At 55.4% G+C, this 19,803-nt stretch overlaps 1 protein-coding gene, 2 non-coding genes and 1 pseudogene across 15 annotated transcripts in view; 1 reads left to right on the top strand and 3 right to left on the bottom strand.

Annotated features, from left to right (window-relative positions):
* Window positions 1-74: 74 nt before the first annotated feature.
* Window positions 75-801, top strand: LOC116152754 (uncharacterized; annotated as a pseudogene).
* Window positions 802-2,021: 1,220 nt separating this feature from the next.
* PRRC2B (proline rich coiled-coil 2B) overlaps window positions 2,022-19,803 on the bottom strand; it is an 81,380-nt gene continuing 63,598 nt past the window's right edge. For 5 of the 13 annotated variants that reach the window (XM_031450727.2, XM_031450724.2, XM_064490627.1 and 2 more), the window contains 15 exons: window positions 19,122-19,267; window positions 18,422-18,563; window positions 16,849-16,931; window positions 16,263-16,451; window positions 15,928-16,125; window positions 15,411-15,497; window positions 14,606-14,710; window positions 14,272-14,464; window positions 13,376-13,473; window positions 12,337-12,464; window positions 11,569-11,809; window positions 8,666-8,842; window positions 7,958-8,049; window positions 5,690-5,771; window positions 2,022-4,487 (listed from right to left, as the gene is read on the bottom strand). In XM_031450727.2, coding sequence (XP_031306587.2) covers window positions 4,356-4,487; window positions 5,690-5,771; window positions 7,958-8,049; window positions 8,666-8,842; window positions 11,569-11,809; window positions 12,337-12,464; window positions 13,376-13,473; window positions 14,272-14,464; window positions 14,606-14,710; window positions 15,411-15,497; window positions 15,928-16,125; window positions 16,263-16,451; window positions 16,849-16,931; window positions 18,422-18,563; window positions 19,122-19,267 — 2,093 coding nt within the window. In that variant the 3' untranslated portion in view covers window positions 2,022-4,355. Of the gene's footprint in view, window positions 4,488-5,431; window positions 5,772-7,957; window positions 8,050-8,665; window positions 8,843-11,568; window positions 11,810-12,336; window positions 12,465-13,017; window positions 13,079-13,375; window positions 13,474-14,271; window positions 14,465-14,605; window positions 14,711-15,410; window positions 15,498-15,927; window positions 16,126-16,262; window positions 16,452-16,848; window positions 16,932-18,421; window positions 18,564-19,121; window positions 19,268-19,803 lie in introns of those variants that run through there. The other 8 variants (XM_031450729.2, XM_064490629.1, XM_031450728.2 and 5 more) reach the window with 7 other exon arrangements.
* On the bottom strand, window positions 9,575-9,660 carry LOC116152832 (small nucleolar RNA SNORD62). Its single transcript, XR_004136536.1, has one exon. It is a non-coding gene; the product is annotated as a small nucleolar RNA SNORD62 (small nucleolar RNA).
* Window positions 13,700-13,785, bottom strand: LOC116152831 (small nucleolar RNA SNORD62). The gene has a single exon (XR_004136535.1). It is a non-coding gene; the product is annotated as a small nucleolar RNA SNORD62 (small nucleolar RNA).

The raw sequence follows: 19,803 nt of genomic DNA, 5'->3' as shown, positions 1-19,803 counted from the left end.
CTGTGGAAGCATGTTCAGCGGTGGGCTTTTTTTTTTTTTAACTTTTTTTATTTAAATAAGGAGAATTCTTTCATATGGAAAGAGCTAGTACAATCACATATTTGAAAGGAGAAACAACAGGTACTGAACCGGAGGGAAGAGGGGAGGGTGAGTGGGCCACCATGGCCAGTGAGTCCACAGTTCCATTTCCATCCAAGGTCAAAGCTCCCCCAAACAACGTAGAAACAAGCTGCATGTTACACCTTTAGCCATCGTCTGCCCTTTCAAATATCTGGTCTACGTGAAAAGACAAAGAGAGGAAAGGCCAAAATAAGAAGAAAAAAAAAAAAACCCTCTCAAGAACAAAACCCCAAACCCTTTTGACTATGCAAGGCATGAGGTCCAAAGCTTGGAGTACAGTATCCCCTTTGAACAATGGAAGAGAGTCATCCACAGAGCTTTACAGAAAGTTCCACTCCCAGGCTTTGCAGCGTGAAGGCAGGGCCCTGGAGACACTGCTGCCATCTTGGAGACCACCTAACGGCTGGAGAAAAGCTGAAAAGCAGGTGGGATGCACCGGGAAGATCACTAGCCACAAATGCGCTGGTGGTCTGGGTCGAGAGCACGGCTGGGGGGCAGTGTCTGACCCCGTCCCTGAGCCACTCCTGTCCGGGTGATCTCTCTTAGGTCCGTCTCACATTTTTCAGACAGGAAGAGCTGGCTTTCTGGAAGTATGCATTTCCCAGTCATCACAGAACACAACAAAGCACAAACACTCTAGTGTCCTTGGCTGTGGAAGGCCATTTCCAACAGACCTTCTAACCCAGGCTTGCTCTGCAAGAAGGGAAAAGGAACAAATGCAAATTTGAGAGGCAACATGCAACTACTTGGCAGAGGGGAACCAAACAGCAGAGGGGGCTTTCCCAGTTCACCACCCACTGCCCCAAGGGGCCAGATCTGCGTGAGGCCGCACACGTGTGCAGACCCTCCACCTCCTTGGCCCGTGGGCATTAGTCACAAACCTCATCAACCATCCAGAAGGTGGATCCAGAAGACAGGAGGACGAGGGTACGGCTGGAGAGAACTGATGCCAATATTTAACAAGCTACCACAGTATCCCCTCAAAATGGCTGGAATGGCCATGGCTTTGGAACCGGACCAACCGAGTTTCCTGAATGTGTGAAAGTCATCCTTTAGTTTTCCCCCTTAAAGAACCAAGAGCCAGAAGTGTATGAATTCCAAGTTTGAAAACAGTAATCATGTTGATTAAAAAAAAAAAATAAATAAAATAAAGAAGCAATGGTAAAGAAAACCAGACCAAATACAGCTGACAAAGAAGTCTTCAGTGGGGGACGCCGCCTCACAGATACATGAACCCACACTCTGGGGCTTCACCCCACTGAGAAACTGACGCTGGACGGGCACTACCGCGGGTCACTGCTGCCGAGTAGCGGGCTACAGCTTCAACAGCCAGGGCAAAGCTGCCAGCATCAGAAGAGAGGGCATCTTTAGTAGGCAAAGGTGCAGGGAGAAGGTTCTGACACCACCCCCCCAACCTCAGTGGCAGAAAAGTTAAGTGCTGGTCTTCGCCTGTTCCCGCCAAAGCCCCACAGCATTCTGGCAGAGGCCTCTGCATGGACATGCACTCTGAGGATGGGGATTTGAAGCCAAAGTAAGACCTTAAGTCCTATTACTTGAGCTTGGCTCTAAAAACCACATTAAAGGAGGAGAGATATTGCACCTTAAAACATGTCTGCACTAATCAGACCTGATTAGCTCTGCATTTAATCAGGCCAAGGAAGGGATTGGGTGTTGGGCAGGCCTGAGGCCTACCTTCTGCCTCCAGAGTTCAATTCAAAATCCATATCTTAGTGGGAAAGAGACCACAGCTTGGGCACACAGAGGTGGTAAACGCACTGAACTTCACATGCAATTTCCTGGCCTTTCCTGCACAGAATAATTCAGACATTATATATAAATAGAGCAGTGAAACATTTACCTTTTTTTCACCTAGACCTACAACATCAATACATATAAATAAATTCTAGTGTTTTCTGTTTTTATTGGGGGGTGGGGGATACAGGGGTAGAGAAAAAGGCAGGATAACAGGTGACCCTTTTTTTCCCCCCTCAAACAGGGAGTACTGTCACTGTGATGGCAGGTTCACCTGAAGGGTACATCTTGAGTTTGTAACAGCATCCAGGACTGTTCTGTTGAATTTCGAAGTGACAAAATCTTTTTTCCTTTTGACAGACAATGTGCACTGGAATTAAGTGTGAGGGGTCTGGCCGTGTTTTCTAACTGTAAGTGTGTGGCTCCCGCAGGGGTGACTGGAAGCAGAGAGGAGGGCGGCTCGGGACTGGGACAGCAGCCAGATGCCCGCCGGGGAAGTGGGTGGAGAGCGCATGGGCACACGGGGCCCTCCATTCAATGGGTGGCCCTTTGAGAAGGGACTTTAGGGTCAAGATTCAGGGGATGAAGGAGAAAAAAAGACAGGCTAGTGAGAAGTAAGGTCTGAGAGTAGAGGCAAGGAGGGGAGTGCTGAAAGCTACTGTTTAAGCAGTAAAGCATCCGGTCCTCCCCAGATGACCCCAGGAAGAGACCTGGGCACTCTGCTAGGAGGCTGTCCCCATTCCCTTAAAGCAGCAAGGAGCAACGAGCAGTGACCCCAGTGGTCCCCGAGGCGCTTCCTCCCTGTGTGCTCACTGGACATGGGGCCGAAGACCACGGCCCGGGGCACACCCCCTATTGCCTACCCCTCGTCCTCTGAGCCAGGTCTTCCCTGGACCCACCGGCACTGACAGGTAGATGGCTGGTTAGTTACTCTGAAGAGAATGTGCAAAGCTTGAAACAAACGTCCCCTCGCCCTTCCTTGGGATGACAGAATCTGGGAGGATTTCCTTCTAGTTCTTATTTTAAAAACAAGAAAAACCCCAGCATAAAACGCCTCACACACACATCCTGACAGAGGCGGCTCTGCAGACTCGAGAGACCACCCAGGCTGTTCCAGAACCATGGTCAGCCCTGCAACCCATCTTATCTTCCCCCTGGACCCTGCTCTGGCCTCTGCAAAGACCCACACCCACTGCCCAGTTCAGGCCTCTCTGTCCCAGCAGCCTCCCAGACCACGTGCTTTTGCTGCAGATCCAGCCAAACCGCCATCCATGCCCTCTGGTCACCATGCAGAGGAACTGCATGGTCTCTGGTGACAGCCACCCCCACACCCATCACCACACGGAGGAACTGGTTTCTAGCTGCGTGGGAAGTGGAGGGACAGGAGGACCCAGAGAGGAGGCAGCAGGCTCAGGAAGAAGGAAGGAGATGGGCATGATATGGAAAGTTAGGAAAGGGGGAGTATGTGAAACAGCCCCTGAAGGTGCTGAAGCCCCAGAAGCAGAGACGCTGAAGGGCGGTGTCTGTGCACTGCCCAGGCCAAGCTGGAAAATGCCAGAGCCTTAATCTCCATGATTCACCTTGGGTGCCCAGCGGTCAGTGTTCCCACTAGCTTCAGAAGAGTCTAAGACAGAAATTCTGTTTAATTCTTATGCTAAAAACGCCATTAACCTCACTGGGCTGCCCGTAAGCTCCCCTGGGCCATCAGGCCAGGGGCTGGAACTCAACTGAAAGCCGCCCACCCTCCCCACCGCATCACCACCTCCCAAGCACACGGCGGGACACCTTGTGCTTAGGAGCGTGTCTTAAATCACCACTCCTTTTTACAAGTAACCTCAAAGATTAACCGAGAGAGAGCAGGAGAGGACACATTCTTAAGAGTCATCTCTTAAGGTATCGCTGTGATGTGCCAAACTAACAGGAGAGAGTTTATAGGAAACTACCAGAACAGAAAAGGGGGTGGGGAGAGAATGGCGAAGGACATATAAAAGTCCAGCTACACAGACATAGCTTGTGTTTTTGTTTTCTTTTCCTTTCTCCTTTGTAAAATCCTTAGCTGCTTTTTAAAACAAAAAGTCTCCAACTAATAAAATGGCCCTGCTGCCAAACCAGTGTGTCTGGGGACAGACAGGAGGCGGGCGGGGAGGAAGCGCTGTGAGGGCCCCTGCGGCCAGGAGGGAGCGGGACAGGAGGGGCGGCTCATCTGCACTGCTCGAAGGCTGTCCCTCCACAGTCGTGGCGGAAAGGAGATGGGAATGGAGTCGTCTGCTTTTTTGTTTGTTTCGTATTCAAGCAAGCAGGTCAATGCCACATATCCAGGGGTGCAAGCTGGTTGGACGACGTTGCTTTCAGGAGTGGAGAAGAGAGGGAGGTCTCTCAGTCCCGCCCGGGGGTGGACGGTGCATCCAGCCGTCGGTGAGACTCCCCAGCATCAGCATCCGGCTGCGTGGCGGCGGTCCTCGGGGCAGGCGGCCAGAGCCCCTTCAGGCCTTGCTCTCCTCCACTTTGACCGCCCGAGGCTTGATGGCTCCCGTTCGCTTCATCGGGGAAGCAGCCGAGGGCGCCTCTGGCAGCTTCACGCCTCCCAGGCTGGGCTTTTCATCCACTCGTTTGGCCTTTGGACAGACGGATGGGGACAAAGGAAGTTACCCTCATGCAGAATCACAGGCCAGGAGACGCACTCCCACCACCTGCCTGCTGCTCCTCAGTCACGGGGAAAGCTACAGGAAAGAGCCGGTCCTCGGGCAGAAAGACCAGACTTGGAAGCAACTCCCTCCCGTGGGCGCCGAGTGCAGTGATTCGGAGGCAGGAAGACACCAGGTCCTCCGGGCAGCTTCTGCGGTGCCCGCGGGCCAAGGCCCACTGGAAGAACCTTTTCAAATCAGTGCACCCCACGCCCCTCTAGTGCACCCACAAGTCTTAGAGCTCCTGACTGTGCTGAGGGGCGTGAAGCCTCTTGGCTGACTTGGTTTCCCAGATCTTTGACCCTCCCCAGCTCTCACTTTGTAGAAACCTTTCCTAAAGCCTCTAGTTCAATCTCAAGATTCCCAGTCAGGGTCCCCTGAACGTGCAGCTCTGTGCAGCGAAGTGTGTCAGATTCTGCCCCTCACGCCGTGGTGCGAACTCTGGAAGAAAGCTTTGGAAGCTCAGTCTGAACAACTCGAAGAGCAACCCCCAGGGACCCAAGGCAGGAGAAGCGAAATGAACAACCCCCTTCCACCTCCGCCAGCCAGGAACGCTGTCTGACTCAAACCCCACACCTGACGTGTCTGCGCCCCGGAGCCCGGTCACATTTTAGAGGAGTGGTGAAGAGAACGGTGCCCAAGACCAAGACACTGAGACATCCCTCTTGGGACAAAACGGGAAGACGTCATTGCGTCTGAACCCCACCCGGCCAAGACAAGGACGAGACACAGCACTTACTAGAGCTAGCACGCGCAGCCACACGCCAGGCACACCCGCCAGGCACGCACACACGCCCCGGCTTCTAGAGCTGACCCACAGGCCTAACCAAGTCCCAGCGCCTTCACAGCCCAATCGCTATGGAGGGATAGTCCACCTTCTGGCGTCACCTCCTCAGAGGAATCCGCATCCTCCCTTCTCTGCAGGACAAGGAAGGATCCAGACGCCCGTCAAGAGGAGAAGTGCCTTCTCCAGGAGGGACTCGGGCTCCCCGGCTCCCAGCGCCACGCTCTAAGCGCCAGGGCACGTCTCTCTAAGAGGAGCACTCAAACAGGCTGGACAGTCCCTCCTCTTTTGGCGCTTGGAGACGGGCCTAAGCGTCCGGGGCTGGAGGGTCTGGAAAGCCATCTTCTACCTGTTGAACGTAGTGTCCCTGCACAGAGCCCATGTTAACTGCTGATCCAGAGGGCTTCCCACTGGGGCTAGCAGAGCTAGGCCTGAAAAAACCAAAGGAGGGGGTGAGAACACACGCGTCACCACAGAAACGGAGTCAAGCCTCCGATGGAGGAAATAGAACCGGACAGGCAGAGCGCAGGGCGAGGGGGTCGTCACTGTGCCCTGGCACCTCCAGCCCAGGTCACAGAGCTGCCCTTGGGGGACAGAGGCCAGGGCCCCATCACGGGCAGACCCTGAATGGGCGATGGACGGACACAACGGACCGTCTCTCAGGGTTTGGAGAATCTGGACCAATAGGATGCTGGGATCCAGACACAAGGTCCGTAAACCTGACAAGACTGATGCCGAGTATCTTTCTAGTCTTCGCTTGGGGGTGGGAGTGGGAAAGAGAGATACCAAAAGTAACAAAAATGTACAATGTCTTTCTAAATGTGTTCCATGGACCAGACGGCTCTCTCCCAGGGATGTTAACTAGGTGCTATGTGGGAAAGAAAGATTCTGTGGTCAAAAATCCTGAGAAATTATGTACGTGGAACTCAACAGGACTCTCCGCAGGGGCCACTCCACCCCCATGCTGAGGTGCACCCCAACTCCCCAGCAAGCCCTCCTGGGCACAGCACACCCCCAGTATCTGCACAGGGAACTCTTTCCTGACAGGGCGTGCCTCAGAAGTCCTGTTCCCAGAAAATGTGGGAAACGCTGCACTATAAAAACACACCCGTTTTCCCAACCCTGCTGAAACACCAACAGAACAGAAGCTGCCAGTTAAGGCTGTTATTTCCTAAACATTCTTCAAAGACTAAAGCTGCTGCCACTCCTACACCGGATGGACACAGGCGACTCTCGTGCGAGCGTCCCTGCTCTGGACTGGCCCCCGAGGAAGGCGCTACACAGATGCAGCTGAAGTCTGCCCGCAGCATCTGTTCGTGCGGGGCGCTTCCTCCCTTCCCCCAACCACACCACTGTGTGGTGCTGCTGTCCGTGTGCATTTTTCTTTCATTCTATTATTTTGGCCAATGTGAACAATATGGTTGGAAAACAAAACAGAGTACGTAAAGCCAAGAAAGTGAAAGTAAGAACAGAAAAGATAAAGAAATGGGGAACAATTCACAAAAATCCCTCTCTGAGGAAGTGCAGTTGGAAACGCGGAATGCCGGGGCAGAGGAGGACTCAGCCTCCACGCTCCAAGAGCAACAGGGCAGGGCGACCACAGCAAGAGTGACTCGGGACGTCAGAGACTGACCTGCAGGAGTGCCTTGCCCCCGCCAGGGACCCACGCGCCGAGCTGCGCGGTCAACCTCACGCGGGACACTGCAGGTCCTGGATTTCTTCCTACTCATTTGCCAACAGGAGGGTCTCCGGGAATCTCCCACAATTAACAAGAGTCGGCTGTACCAACCCTCGGGCCCAAAGCCAGAGTGTGCTGCCTCCCAGCCAGCGCTCTTCTCCAGGGGTGAAAAGTTCTCTGACTTTTTAAACATACTAAATACAGTTGACCCTTGACCATCACAGGGTTTGAACTGCACTGATCCACTTACACTCAGATTTCCTTCAATAAATACGTACTACACGATCCACAGTTGGTTGAATCCCCAGAAGCGGAACCATGGATATGAAGAGCTGGCTGTGAAGTTATCCCTGAATCTTCAACTGCATGGAGGGCCAGCGCCTCAACCCCTGCACTGTTCAAGGGTCAACTGCAATTCAACACCCTAATTTATACAAAGCCACCTCTGAATCCAGCTGAGGGGCCGGGACAGTTACTGGAGGCTGTGATAGACCCAGAGGCGGCAGAGGTGGGGCCACACTGAGGCACAGCCCCCAGCCCGGCAGCAACAAGTCCTGGGAGGGTCAGAGGGCCAGTTCAGGGGACACGCGGCCCCAGAAGAGGAAGTTCTCCTCTTCTAGGGTGTCTGCCTTCTCCACCAATCTTTTTAAAAAATCTGGCAAGAAAGCTGTGAGTAGCCAGGGTCAGTCCTGACGCTGTTACAACACCAGCCATTCCTTTTCCTAGCTCTCCCAAACCAGAGCACTTAATGGTGAGAAATAAAAACAAAACCATCCTCCCAATTTCAGATTCTCCTGTGTCCTGGCACAGGAACTTCACGGTGACACGTGGGCCAACAAAGGCGACTCAGCCTCAGAGCCCTTGTGCTGCTCCCCTGGGCCCAGGTCCCAACAGTGAGGGCCCCGCTGTGAGCATCCAACCCCTGGTGCGTCTCTTTACCTGTAGGTCTGTGGCGACGGCACAGAGCCTCCTGAAGGAACGTTCTGCTTACTGTCGGCAAAGTGGAAGCCCTTCATCTCCATCTGAGAGGACTAAAGAGACCGAGACATGACAGGTTGCCACTGGAGGGCCCTGGAGACAGCTGGCCCTCGCTGAACCACCCTGGGCAGAGCCGACGGGGCCTTGATGGCCTCAGGACGGAGAGGCATCTTCTAAGGGAATGTGCAGGCCTTCCCCCCCAAGTCCAGGCTTCAGGCAGGAATGTCCCGCATTTTTGCTTTTTTTCCAGTGGGGCGGGAATGGTGGACTGGGCGCCACCCCCAGCAGACCCGCGTGGTGGATGCGACCTCGCTCCCCTAGGAGTATGCTCAGCAGAATCTGGGAGCTGGTGAGGACTGCGGGTCCCACACACTTCCTTGCCACCCAACCCTCGGCCTCAGTATCACACACCGTCCCCGCCCTGCCCTGGCATCTACACACACCCAGTCCTCTTGCGTTGCTGGTTATACATGACCAAGGGGTTCCTGCTGTGGGACTGAGAGGACTTGGCAATGAACAAGAGATCAGCAGGGCCCAGTGAGGCCCTGGAGCTTGTCTCCCGGACCGCCAGCATTTTCTGCCACAGCAGTGGTTCCTGACTATCTAGAGAGGGTCCCTAGGATAACCTACCCCCAACCCTGGGACACAGCAAGAGGGAGTCAGCCTTACCTCTCTGCTGGTGTTAAGGACCGAAGGCTGGGACCCAGGCGGGAGAATTCTTCGGGGGGCCCCGACAGAGAGGCTTTGCCCCTGTGGCAGCTGGATGGATTGTGGCAGGATCAGGGGCTGCTGCCCGGAGCCATAGCGAGGCAGGGGCAGCTGGGAGCCGGGCAGTGGCATCGTCAGCTGCAGGACAACAGGGACAGTCAGGAAGAGGACGAGATGTGGGGAGAAAGCCACAAATGAGCATTTACACACGCATCCAAGAGCAACCACAGGTTCTACTGCAGGTTCTTATCCCAGAATAATGAAAGCAAGGCCTTCACACGGCGGACAGACGCTGGACCACAGTCTGAGCAGAGCAGACTACCCCGGACTCCACACTCTCAGAGGCAGGGACAGGCCCTAGGTGGTGGCCGTGCTCGGCTCCTCCCTGAGGACTGTCTGTGTGCAGCTCTGGCCCTGCCGCTGTCATCCCACAGAGGTCCCCTGAGCACACGTTCTCTGCTGGGGAGACACCAGGACACGTCCAGACCCGGGAAACAGCTAGAACACAGTGACACGCGGGACACAGAATGGGTACAGAGTGCGTGGAGGTGGGGTGGGTCAGGGAAGGCCAGGAAGCCCCCTCAGGAAGTGGTGTATCTTGGCGCTACTCCGTGCAGCACAAAAAGGCAAGGCCCTTCACTGCTTTACCTCCAAAGGTGACAGAAAACAAGACTCAACAGGGGTCTGGGATTTTGGGTTCCTGGAATCCTTTTAAAGTCTGAGATCCTTTTGAATCGTGTTATGACAGAAGAACGGGGCGGGAACTGCCAGGCCAGAGGGAATACTCCTTAAGTCCGAGGTGGGTGAGAGGGAGGAGGTGGGCCTGGAGACCCTTGTGGGGTGGGGCGGGGGCGGGGAAGCCACGTTCTGTCTCTCAGTCACAGTCCTCCTCATCTCCCTGCTGTTGAGTCCACTGTGGAGGGTCAGAAGGATCTATTGGAATTGCATCACTGAGACACGTGGCGGCCAGACCCCAGGACCCTGTGCTGCCCCTTGTGTGCAACTGGGTGTGGGATGGGGACGGGGATGGCACTGGCTCAGGGTGTGGTGTGACCTGACTTGTGTTTGAGAACCAACCGTCAGGCCCAGGAGCAGGAGCAGGAGAGGAGGCCGGAGCTCCTGCAGCCTGGACAGGGTGGTGGCTAGAGGGGACGAGAATGGGCTGGATTCTGAATGCTTTCCACAGGCAGAGCGAACAGAACATGCTGAAGAGGCGGGGGGGCGGGGGAGCAGGGGCCCAGGGATGACCGATGCCAGACAGGAATTCCGCTCACTTTAAGTCTGAGCTACCATGAGTCATGAGCAGAGGTGGCAGGCAGCCCACTGGATCTGAGTTCAGATCCAGGAGATGGATCTGGGATAAAGATATAAATTTGGGAGAACTGGGAAGAGCTGAATTTGGATGAAGCTTAGAGCCACAGGACTAGAAAGAGGCCAGAGGACAGCGCCCAGGAGGCACGGCAACTTACAGACTGGGGAGGCAAGGAGGGAACAACAAAGGAGACCAAGGAAGAAGGCTTCAGGGAGGCAGAAGGAAAACCAAAAGAGGTCCTCGGAACCGAGAACGTGACTCAGAGGGAAAGAGCGATCACAGGGTCAAAATGTGATGGGCCAGCAGGAGGAGGATGCAGAACTACCCATCAGACTCAGGAACATGGAATCTACTGATATCCTCAGACAAGATTTCTGGTTTTTGTTTTTTAACAAACCGGAGGAACTTCCTGGAGATGTGGTGAGAGGACCTTCACGGCTGGAGGCAGCAGGGCAGCACATCTGAGTGCCTGCTGGAGCAGCGCCCACGGGGGCGGGCAGGACAGCTCCCAGGCACACAGCCCACCCTCAAAGCCGGGCCGGCCCCACCCCCACCCCTTGGCTCGGAGGCGCTGGGAGCTTGGAGCAATCCTCTTTTTGTTACAACTGCTATTTCCTTGGCAGCACAGGATGCAAGATGGAGGTGGGGAAGGCAACGAGGAGGGTAGGGAGGCACGCAGACCCACGGTGGGTTGGCTGTCCGGAGCTGAATGTGGTTTGACAGGGGTGTCTCCTCCCGTCATAGACAGCTGGGCAGAGGCAGGGAGGATCTAACCCTGGTTAACTCAGTGAGGGAGGGGTGGAGCTGAGTGCAAAGACAAGGGCGGGTGTGGGGATCTGCTGAAGGGGCAGGAAAGGAGGGCGTGAGAAAAAGGTGGTCGGAGGCAGGTCACCAGATGGAGTGGGAGAGAAACGTCAGAGGTGGTGACCGGGGAGGACCCTCAAGCCTGAGATGACGGCTCCCGGTAATGACCAGTCCAGACAGGAGCATGAGCAGAGTGGAGCACTGGTGGTGAGAAGGCCATGGAACTGGGGGCAGAGACCTGGGGTGTCATCTACAGAGACAGCAAAACCCCTGAGATGTACCACAGGAACCATGCTGGAGACCGAGCCAGGGGCCGAGGGAGGGGAGTGACCCTCAGAGCTGTCTCTCTTGCCCTCGGCTCAAGGGAGAGGATGACAGGGAACCCCATGCGGACTCAGCAGTCTGCTCACAGCAGTGTGGAGGGCCGGAGGGGGCAGAGTCTCTGGTGTGGGCCTCAAAGCTGGGGTTAGGGAGGAGGGAGGCAGAGCAGTCTAGAAGCATCAGGGAGCATGCCCAGAGGACACTCACCCACCCCCAGCCCCAGCTAGGAGGGCGGGAAGAGAAGCCTCGCTCTTAAGGGAAAGCCAGGCCTTGGGACTGTTGACAAGAGGTGGAGGACCTGGCCCTGGTTCTCGCAGCCCAAGGACCAGTCACAGTGGCTACAGACAGTAAGTCAGGATACATCAAGAGGCAAACAAAAGGGATAAACAATCATGAAGGAAAGAGCCCTGGTGAGTGAATTTCTGACCTGTGGGAGCTGGGAGTCCAACATCTGGGAGGCGCCGAGCCCTGCAGCCTGGCCAAGCTGGCTCTCGTAGACCAGGGCTTGGTTTCCACTCATGGGCTGGTAGGGCGAGCCGGACTGGGGCTTCACCATCTCCAAAGGCTGCATGCCTGGGAACGCCGAGTACGGGGGCTTCAAGGCTGTGCCTCCAGAGAGGATCATGGTGCTGGGCGGTGACAGGCTGGGGTGCATGTACACCTGAGATCTGCAAGAGCCAGACGGGCAGGTCAGCGCACGACCGCACCGGCGTTATCTCAGCCGTGAGCACGTGAGCACGTATCAGCCTGCTCAAACACGGCTGCCCGCCCCGCCTCCACAGTTTCTGATTCAGAAGGTCTGGGATGGGCCCTGAGCGTCTGCATTTGTAACAGACTCCTAGCTGGTGCTGCTGCTGCTGGTCTAGGGACCACGGTCCGAGCATCACTGAATTAAACAGACCCCATATCCAGGCTGTACAAGGCACAGGAAAACCTGTGTGCTGCCGACAGCACAGGACATCAGACGCCCTGAACGAGCAAGTCACAGGTGGTGAGGCAGGGGGAGGAAGAGCAGTATGACTTGGTGAGAAAAACGGGGCCAGGCCCCTGGCCTGCTACCACACAGTTCACTGTGAAGTGGCTGTGACTGCCCCCCCCAACCACGGCCCAGAGCAGAGCAGCGCAGAGCAACAGCAGACACAGGGAACAGGTCCACAGGCCGGGACGCTGGGCCCGTTCCGCCCTGGCATCTCACCTGAAGGGCTGTAAGGAGCTGAAGATCTCCTGAGACTGGGAGACGGGGAGCCCGCCCCTCAGTCCAAGCTGAGCTTGAGCCTGCAGAGATGTGTGAAGGGAAATTGGGATCTGCTGGGCAGCGGCGGCCTGTGGACGGGAAGCCCGGCAGGTCACCATGGTGTCCTCCCAGCTAATACTCACCTCCCCTCTCCCCCAGCCCCTCTCCAGGGGCAGCCGAACACTGCCCAGAACACAAACTCAGCAAGTCCTTCCCAGGCTTCCTTTGCTCTCAGCAAAAAGCAACCCCAAACCCCAGTATATCTACATACTGGATTCTGTACAGCAGCAAGAACGAATCCTAGCTACACGTACCAACAGAAACATGACGGTGAATGGAAAATGCACATAAAGAACACGTGCAGCACAATTCAGTCACGTGGAGGTCAAGATCTTGCACAACTGAACAACAACACAGCATTTAAGAATACACTTTAAAAAGAGGCTAGGACAGGCCAAGTCCTCTGTCCCGGAAAATGCACTTGGTCCTGGTCTGTGCAGTCACACGGGGCTGTGGACCGTGGGACCCTGTGGAAAGCCAGCACCAGCTTCAGGAGGGAGACTTCCAAACATCATCCCCTCACAGGACAGAAGGTATGCCAATCCTGCATAAAAACAAACACCTGCTTGCTTCTAAAACTACCTCTTTCTAATGCATCCATGCCTGGGAGTCTAGGCCTGTCTTCTCTTCATCAGAAGGATACCTGATCACCAAAGAGAATTGCGTTTCAGCGAATTCCCCAGCTGGGGTGCAGGAAGGAGAACTTTGAGAAAGGAAAACTATGCAGTGTCTGGAGCACTCAGCCCCATTTCTCCTTCCTGTCTCTCATTTATTCATTCAATAAACGCTGACTGGCTGCCAGGACATGCCAGGAGCTGGGCATAACGTGAGGGGCACGGGAAGCAAGACTGACAACAAACAGATAAATGAAGAAAGTAGCCACACTGTGTGCTGCACCCTCCCCAGTCCCCCACAGGGCCACCTGGCTTGCTCTCATCACCTGTTGGTAACTCTGCTGCTGAGGTATCGTTTGAGGGACCAGCCGGGGCTGACTTGCAAACACATGGCCATCCAGGTAGAGAGGTGCCAGGTGGTTGCCTGGAAACAGAATCCAAGGAGGTAGAACAGGATCAAGTCTCACTGTTCCTGAAGGTCCCAGGACTTGGGTGTGCAGAGCCTGCTCCGGCCCGCTGCCGGCCTAGTGCTCCTGCCCAGCACGGTGCCCACGAGGAGGGGCTGGCCCCAGCCCACCTTTCCCACCGAACCCCCTCGCCCGCCGCCCCCACACGCAAGAGGGACTCGTCATAACTGAAGGCTGCCTTGGTCTCTCAGTCATGTTCCTCTTCATCTCCCTGCTATTGAGTCCACAGTGGAGGGTCAGAAGGATCTATTGGAATTGCATCACTGAGACTCTGGCAGCTGGGCCCTCAAAGTCCCCACAGGCTGCCTTGCAGCACCAACACAGTGATGGGGATGGTGAGTCAGGGCTACCACCTATCGAGGGCTCACTGATACAAAGCACTTTCCGATACGATCTGGTCCCATTGGCATGGCTACCCCCAGAGAATGCCATCACCACCCTGTCTTTTCACAGAGGAGGGGCCAAGGCTGAGAGAGCTGCTGACAGGCAGAGGTGACACACACTGCATGTGACGTGGTCTGACTCTCCAGGAGGGGGGCGAGCCTCGCCGGAGTCACAGTCCCGCTTCCCCGTGGAGGGAAGCTGGAAAGCAGAAGGTGCAAGTTATCCGAGCACGTGGGCAGCCACAAGCACCCAGCTGGAAACCAGCTCCCCCAACACACTCCTTCAGTCAAGGAAGAGTGGTGCTCAGGGCCGTCCAGCGTTTCTCCTGAGTGAGTGGGGAGGCTCCCTGGGCTGGCCTGGGGCCGACGTACCTGGAAGGGAAGCAGAAGGTGCCACTGAGGCCACGGGCATGGGCGGCATGGAGACTCCGCCGAAGGAGCTGTAGCTGACCCCGCTGGAGGCTCCCGCAGAGGATGGGGGCTGGAGGCCCGAGCCAGCGCCTCCTGGAGAGCTCTGCTCCGGCAAACTGGGTGAGTTTTCCCAAGCCTTGCGCGCAGACTCCATCTTTAGAAGCAAGGAGGTGGGGAGATGAGAATCACTACCTGGGAGGCAGCGCGCAGCACAGATCCGAGCCTGGGGAGGGGGAGGGGTCGGCAGGCAAGCTAAGGCACCTCGTGGCCCCTGCCCAGCTCCTGGCAGGGTTACCTTCAGAGTGAGGTCAGCGGTGGGGAAGGACATCTGGGAGAGGCCCATGGCCCTCTGGATGTGATGGTCACGCCGGAGAATGGGAATGCTCTGCGTCAGCCCAGCCTGGAGGGAAGGCCACCATGGAGTACTGACAGGCACAGAAGAACCCACAGCTCACGGAAACACACCTTCCATTCTGGTCGTGTGCAAGGCCACCCCCAAAATAGCTGCCTTCACTGATTCCCTCGAGAGAAGGCCATGGAGAGCCACGCCCACCCCTGCACCCCACCAAGCCCCCCAGCAGGGGCAGCTGTGCCCCAACAGCATGAAAAGACGGGCTGCCAGCACACAGGCACCCACTGCCTGGTGTGGAGATCCTAGGTCCTGGCTCAGTCCCCCTCCCCTCGAAACTGTGACAAAGAAATCCCTAGAAACGTGTTCGGAAATGCAACTGCTAGACCCTCCTCCTGCAGAAGCCCACCAGCACGTTAAAAGGATTCTGAGAAATTGTAGAGTAAAGAAATTTATTTAGCCCAGCAATCTCTAACATGCGTGACTACAGAACTTGAAACATTTCAAGTCACAAAATGCCAAACAAACCAGACCTTAGGAATTACACTACTCCATTTTAATTTCAAAAGACCAAGGCGTGGAACAACTTGCCCACGGATGTGTAACTACCTAGAGAGGGCACGAGGGCTCAAACTAGGCCTGCCCACCCACGTCAGTGCTGACACGCCTCCTCTGGTTCCGGAGCACCACGTGCAGCCCAGGGCCTGCCAGCACGGCCACCATAGAGCTGGAGGTGGAAGCACAGACTTACATTACTGGCCAACGCGTCCTGAAGTTTAACAACTGGATTCCCTGTGGGACCAGAGGCAGAACCAGGCTGCAAGCTAAAGTCAGAGTCCTAGAAAAAGGGAACAAACCCACAGAAATCATCCTGGCTTACCTTCTGGCAGAGACACATTCATTTGGTTCCCAGTTTCAGAAACCCAAAAAACCCACTAAGCGGCACTCACCATGTGAGCAAGACAGCCAGATGTTTCCCGACAGCACCCAAGAAAGGATGTTACCCCCTTACTCTGCCTGCCGGCTCCCCGCCCCACCCAGCAGAGATGAAGATCAGCAGACGGCTCGGCCTGAGAAGGCGGCTGCTGTCAGTAGGAAAACTGAGAAAGCAGCTCACAGCACCTCCTGGCCCACGACTCCATGCCAACACGCCCCCTGGAGTACTGCCAGCTCCCATCTCCCTGCTCCTCCCAGGAGACACTGGTCTAAGCCCCCTCCTTTCTCTCCAAGCACCCTACTCCCCACAAGGAAACAAATCAAAGCCTCACTTTTGGATTGACTCCAAATTCAATGGGTGGCACCGGCAGCACGGAGTCCACATGAATCTCCACCCCATTGACAGGTGGGACCACGGTCCCCTGCAGCCGCTCGGCCCCCTCCGAGCCCTTTCTGTTTTTCAGAGAACGCTCGTTGCCGATAGGTCCCGGTCTGTGCTCCTTGCTCTGTCCTGAGCCTTGTTCTGAATCCTGGATAGAAAAGCAGAGGCTGAGACACACATCCTGGAACGACCCTGATCTCTAGCTTCTAAGTCCCAGGAGCCGGGGAAGAAGACAAAAGACATCAGCCCCTCTGCCCAGCCCCAGGGGCGGGGCTCCCAGGCTACCTTTGGCTCCGACTGCTTCTGCGCCTGCTCCTTGTGGCCGTCGGCCTTGGCTTCCAGGCCGGGGCCGCTCACCTCCTCTGGCTTCAGAGTGCCGTACGGGGAGCTGCGCTGCGAGGAGGTCGCAGATGACTCTCGAGACTCGGCGCTAAGGTCAACGCCACTATCTCCCTGGCTGCTCTTAAAACCCTGCTGTGCGAGGCATAAAAGAGGTCAGAGTGCAACCTCTACTGCAGAGTGAGACCAAGACACATTTCCTGGCTGCCTGTGCCTTCCAGGGTCCTGTTCTGACAACTGGAGACACGCCAAATGCGCCAAACCAGCCCGAGACCGCAACCACAGGTTCGTGTAGGCCCTGGATGGAAACCGCCAAACTCACTGCACCGGTGAACCAAACCCGGCGCGTGACCACCACCAGGCGTGGAGGCGAGGCCCTTAGCCACTGCCCTACCCAGGGTAGGTCTTCCCTGGCCATCCCCTCCCTGCCTTCCCCCAACACAGGCACCTCACGCTGGAAGAAAGCAAGACTGGAGACCAAGGCAGATGGCGAGCACACACTCACCACCTGGGCAGCTCGACAGCCACTCACCTCAGCAGAGCCAGGCTCGGCGCTGTTGAAGGCAGTGGCAGCTTTGGTCCAGGAGTCGCTGGTTGAGGCCTGAATGGGGAGGGCTGCCAGAGGAGGAAGACAGACAGGGAATTAGAGGAGAAGCACCAAGCTGGAAAACCAGCACAGACCCAAGCCCCCAGCCACCCTCCCTGCCGCCACCGTCCACACGCTAGCGCACAGCTTCGACACCTGGCGTTCAGCATCCTCGGACCGGTTTCAATCAAAGTGATCCTGTTCTTTCACTGACTATGTGCTCTGCAGAACACACCGGCCACTTTTTATTGACACTTATTAGAATTCTGTGTCACCACCCCTGCTGTGGTAAAGCTCTTTTCATTTATTTCTACAAGCTGGCATCTCTTCAAGTCTTTGAAAGATCTGAGCTGGTATTATGCAACTTTTGTTAGCTCACAGACCACCCTGAAAGTCCAACAAAAGCCACAGACCTTGTGTACATACACAAAGCCTCACGTGCTATTTTAAGATCCAGAGGCCCTCTGAAGCCATCCACAGACCCCTGGTCTGAGCAACCAATTAGACACTGCAGAGTCCTGGAGGGAAAGGCAGTAACCAGGCGTGGCTCTTGAGTTAGTCCCCTCTGCCTGACCAATCTGGCAGGAAGTACTTTCGGACATTTATACCATGACACCACCACTCACAAACTACCAAATCGAATGATACCAAAATGTTATTAAAATATAATTGTATTTTCAGTTGGAGTTGACTATTTCCCAATGTTATCTGGCAATGTGTTGGATCCCAGGTTTTAACCAGCGTGAGGATAGGCCACGTGGTAAAATGGATAGAGTCAGAACCTTGGATCTTGGGTGTTTGCCCCATGGCTCTGGGGTCAAGTCACTTCACTCTGGAAGACTTCACTGCTTTCTATTAAAAGTTGGAAATGGATGGTTTCTCCAAGCCCCCCTTGTGCACCCTGCAGGCCCTGCCAAAAGCAGGCATTCAAGAAGAATCTGCTTAATTAAAATGGTTTTGTATTTTAAAATGCAAATTTACTGGAAAAATAGCATTGAATATGAAATTTTTTTAAGTTCAGGGAAACACACTTTCCAAAAAGTAAGGGCCACCATGGTCTGGTCTCAAGTCTTTCTAAGGGAGCATCTGGGAAGGGGCTGATAGAACCTTCCTCCTGGTGAGGGAAGGGCACACAGCACAGACAGGAACGCTCCGGGACTCCCATTCTTCTTGGCAGTCGTCTGCTGCTCGGCCACAAGGTAAGAAGAAAGGATAACTGACGTGGCAGAGTCGAGCCAACTCCCCAAGCAACTTCAGCTGGTGGAGTTGGGGGCTATCCTTTTCCGGATCAGCGGATATGGAATGGTCTGCTCTCCAAGAGATTTCAGGCAGGGACCACCTTCCATCTGTTCAGAGGCTGCAGCAGAACGTGGTGCTAAGGTGGCATCTAACACCCTGACTCAGCAAAGGAAGCCGGGAAACAGGTAAAGCTCGTCTACGCTCATGGCCCCAAAGTAAGATGTCCCGAGGAAGAGGCGGCTGTGGGCCGAGCAGCTGAGCCCAAACACCCAACTCTTACCCTGGCTGCTGCTCTCCCAGATCTCGGTGCCCAGGCTACTGCCAGGCACAGTCCCATCGCCTTGCTCCAGGCACAGGTTGTTTTGCTTTTTAGCAAACCGAGGAGGGATACGAGAGGAAAGACCTCGACCTTTGACAGGTACCTAAGGAGAAAAAAGGCGATGTAGTCCAGCCTAGACGTCAGACATGAAAGAGGACAAGTTCCCCCCCAGACCACACCCCGAGAAAGTGCTCCAGAGATGCTGGAGCACCTGCCAGTCAAGACTTCGACCACCCCTGGAAAGGGCTCCCGGGCTGGGGAACTGTGCTCTGAACACCAACCACACAGGCAAGCATGCGGTGCTCGGCCCTGACTTCATTTTGAGAACAGAGCGGCCAGCCCTCGTGATTCCCGGGGTGACAAGTCTTGTCCCACTCAGGCCGGAGCACAGTGGGAGGATGGACTTCAGAGCTGACAGAGGTCTGCATCCGGCTCAGCCCCCTTTCAGCTGGTTTCTCCCAGAACAAGTCACCTCTGAGAGCAGGGACAACACCATCTACTCCCACAGGACTACAGGGATAGTGGGCACCCGGAGCACCTGCTTAATGCTCTCATCTTTATGCTCTCCCTCCCCGAGCCTGGGCTTCCTATCCTCCCGGCTCCGGGCTCCTCTGCATCAGCCTGCCCTCCTGCCCGACTCCTGGGCCCGCACCCCATGTACCTGCACGGCTTGCTCTTTCTTTCTCCTCTCTTCCTCCAGCAGGCGGCGCTGTTTCTTGGTCAGGACTTCAATGAAGCCTTCTCCCACCATAGAGCCCACCTCACTCTCCTCCCCGGGGCTGGATCCGCAATTTTCAATGATGGCATCTGAACCAAGATTCGTAAGAAGGGACAATGTTTCCATTTATTGGAAACCAAGAATAACCCAACCTTACAGGCATCTAAGGATATCTAAGGTCAGACTTAGCTCAGAGGGCCGGGCAGCAGCTGGCTTGAGCCCCAGCGTATTCACCAAGGTCTGGGAAACCCAGCTGTGATTCCTGCACCCTTTCTTTCACCCCACCCCCTACCCCGACACACTGTTAGCGCAAACCAAAGAGGCCCAACATTATGATTAAGAGGAGAGTCTTTGGAGACAGACACTTCAGTCTCAGCTCTGCTGTGTGACCGCTGACTAACCACTCAACCTCTCTGAGCCCTGGATTCCAGATCTTTAAAACTGGGACACAGCAGAACTATTATCGTTGTGAGTAACATGAGAGTGGGAATCCTGTGTGTTTTGCTCTTAAGCCAGTACCTGCCCAGAGGCTAAGACATTCAGTGAAGGGCAAATTCAGCCACCCACGGAGCTGGTCATGGACCCCGGGTTTGCCTAGGTTCTTCCTGCCCTGCAGACATGAGGT

The sequence above is a fragment of the Camelus dromedarius genome, chromosome 10 (assembly GCF_036321535.1).
Source record: "Camelus dromedarius isolate mCamDro1 chromosome 10, mCamDro1.pat, whole genome shotgun sequence".
Taxonomy (NCBI): domain Eukaryota; kingdom Metazoa; phylum Chordata; class Mammalia; order Artiodactyla; family Camelidae; genus Camelus; species Camelus dromedarius.
The sequence above is the reverse complement of the archived record's forward strand: the minus strand, read 5'-3'. Positions and strand labels throughout refer to the sequence as shown.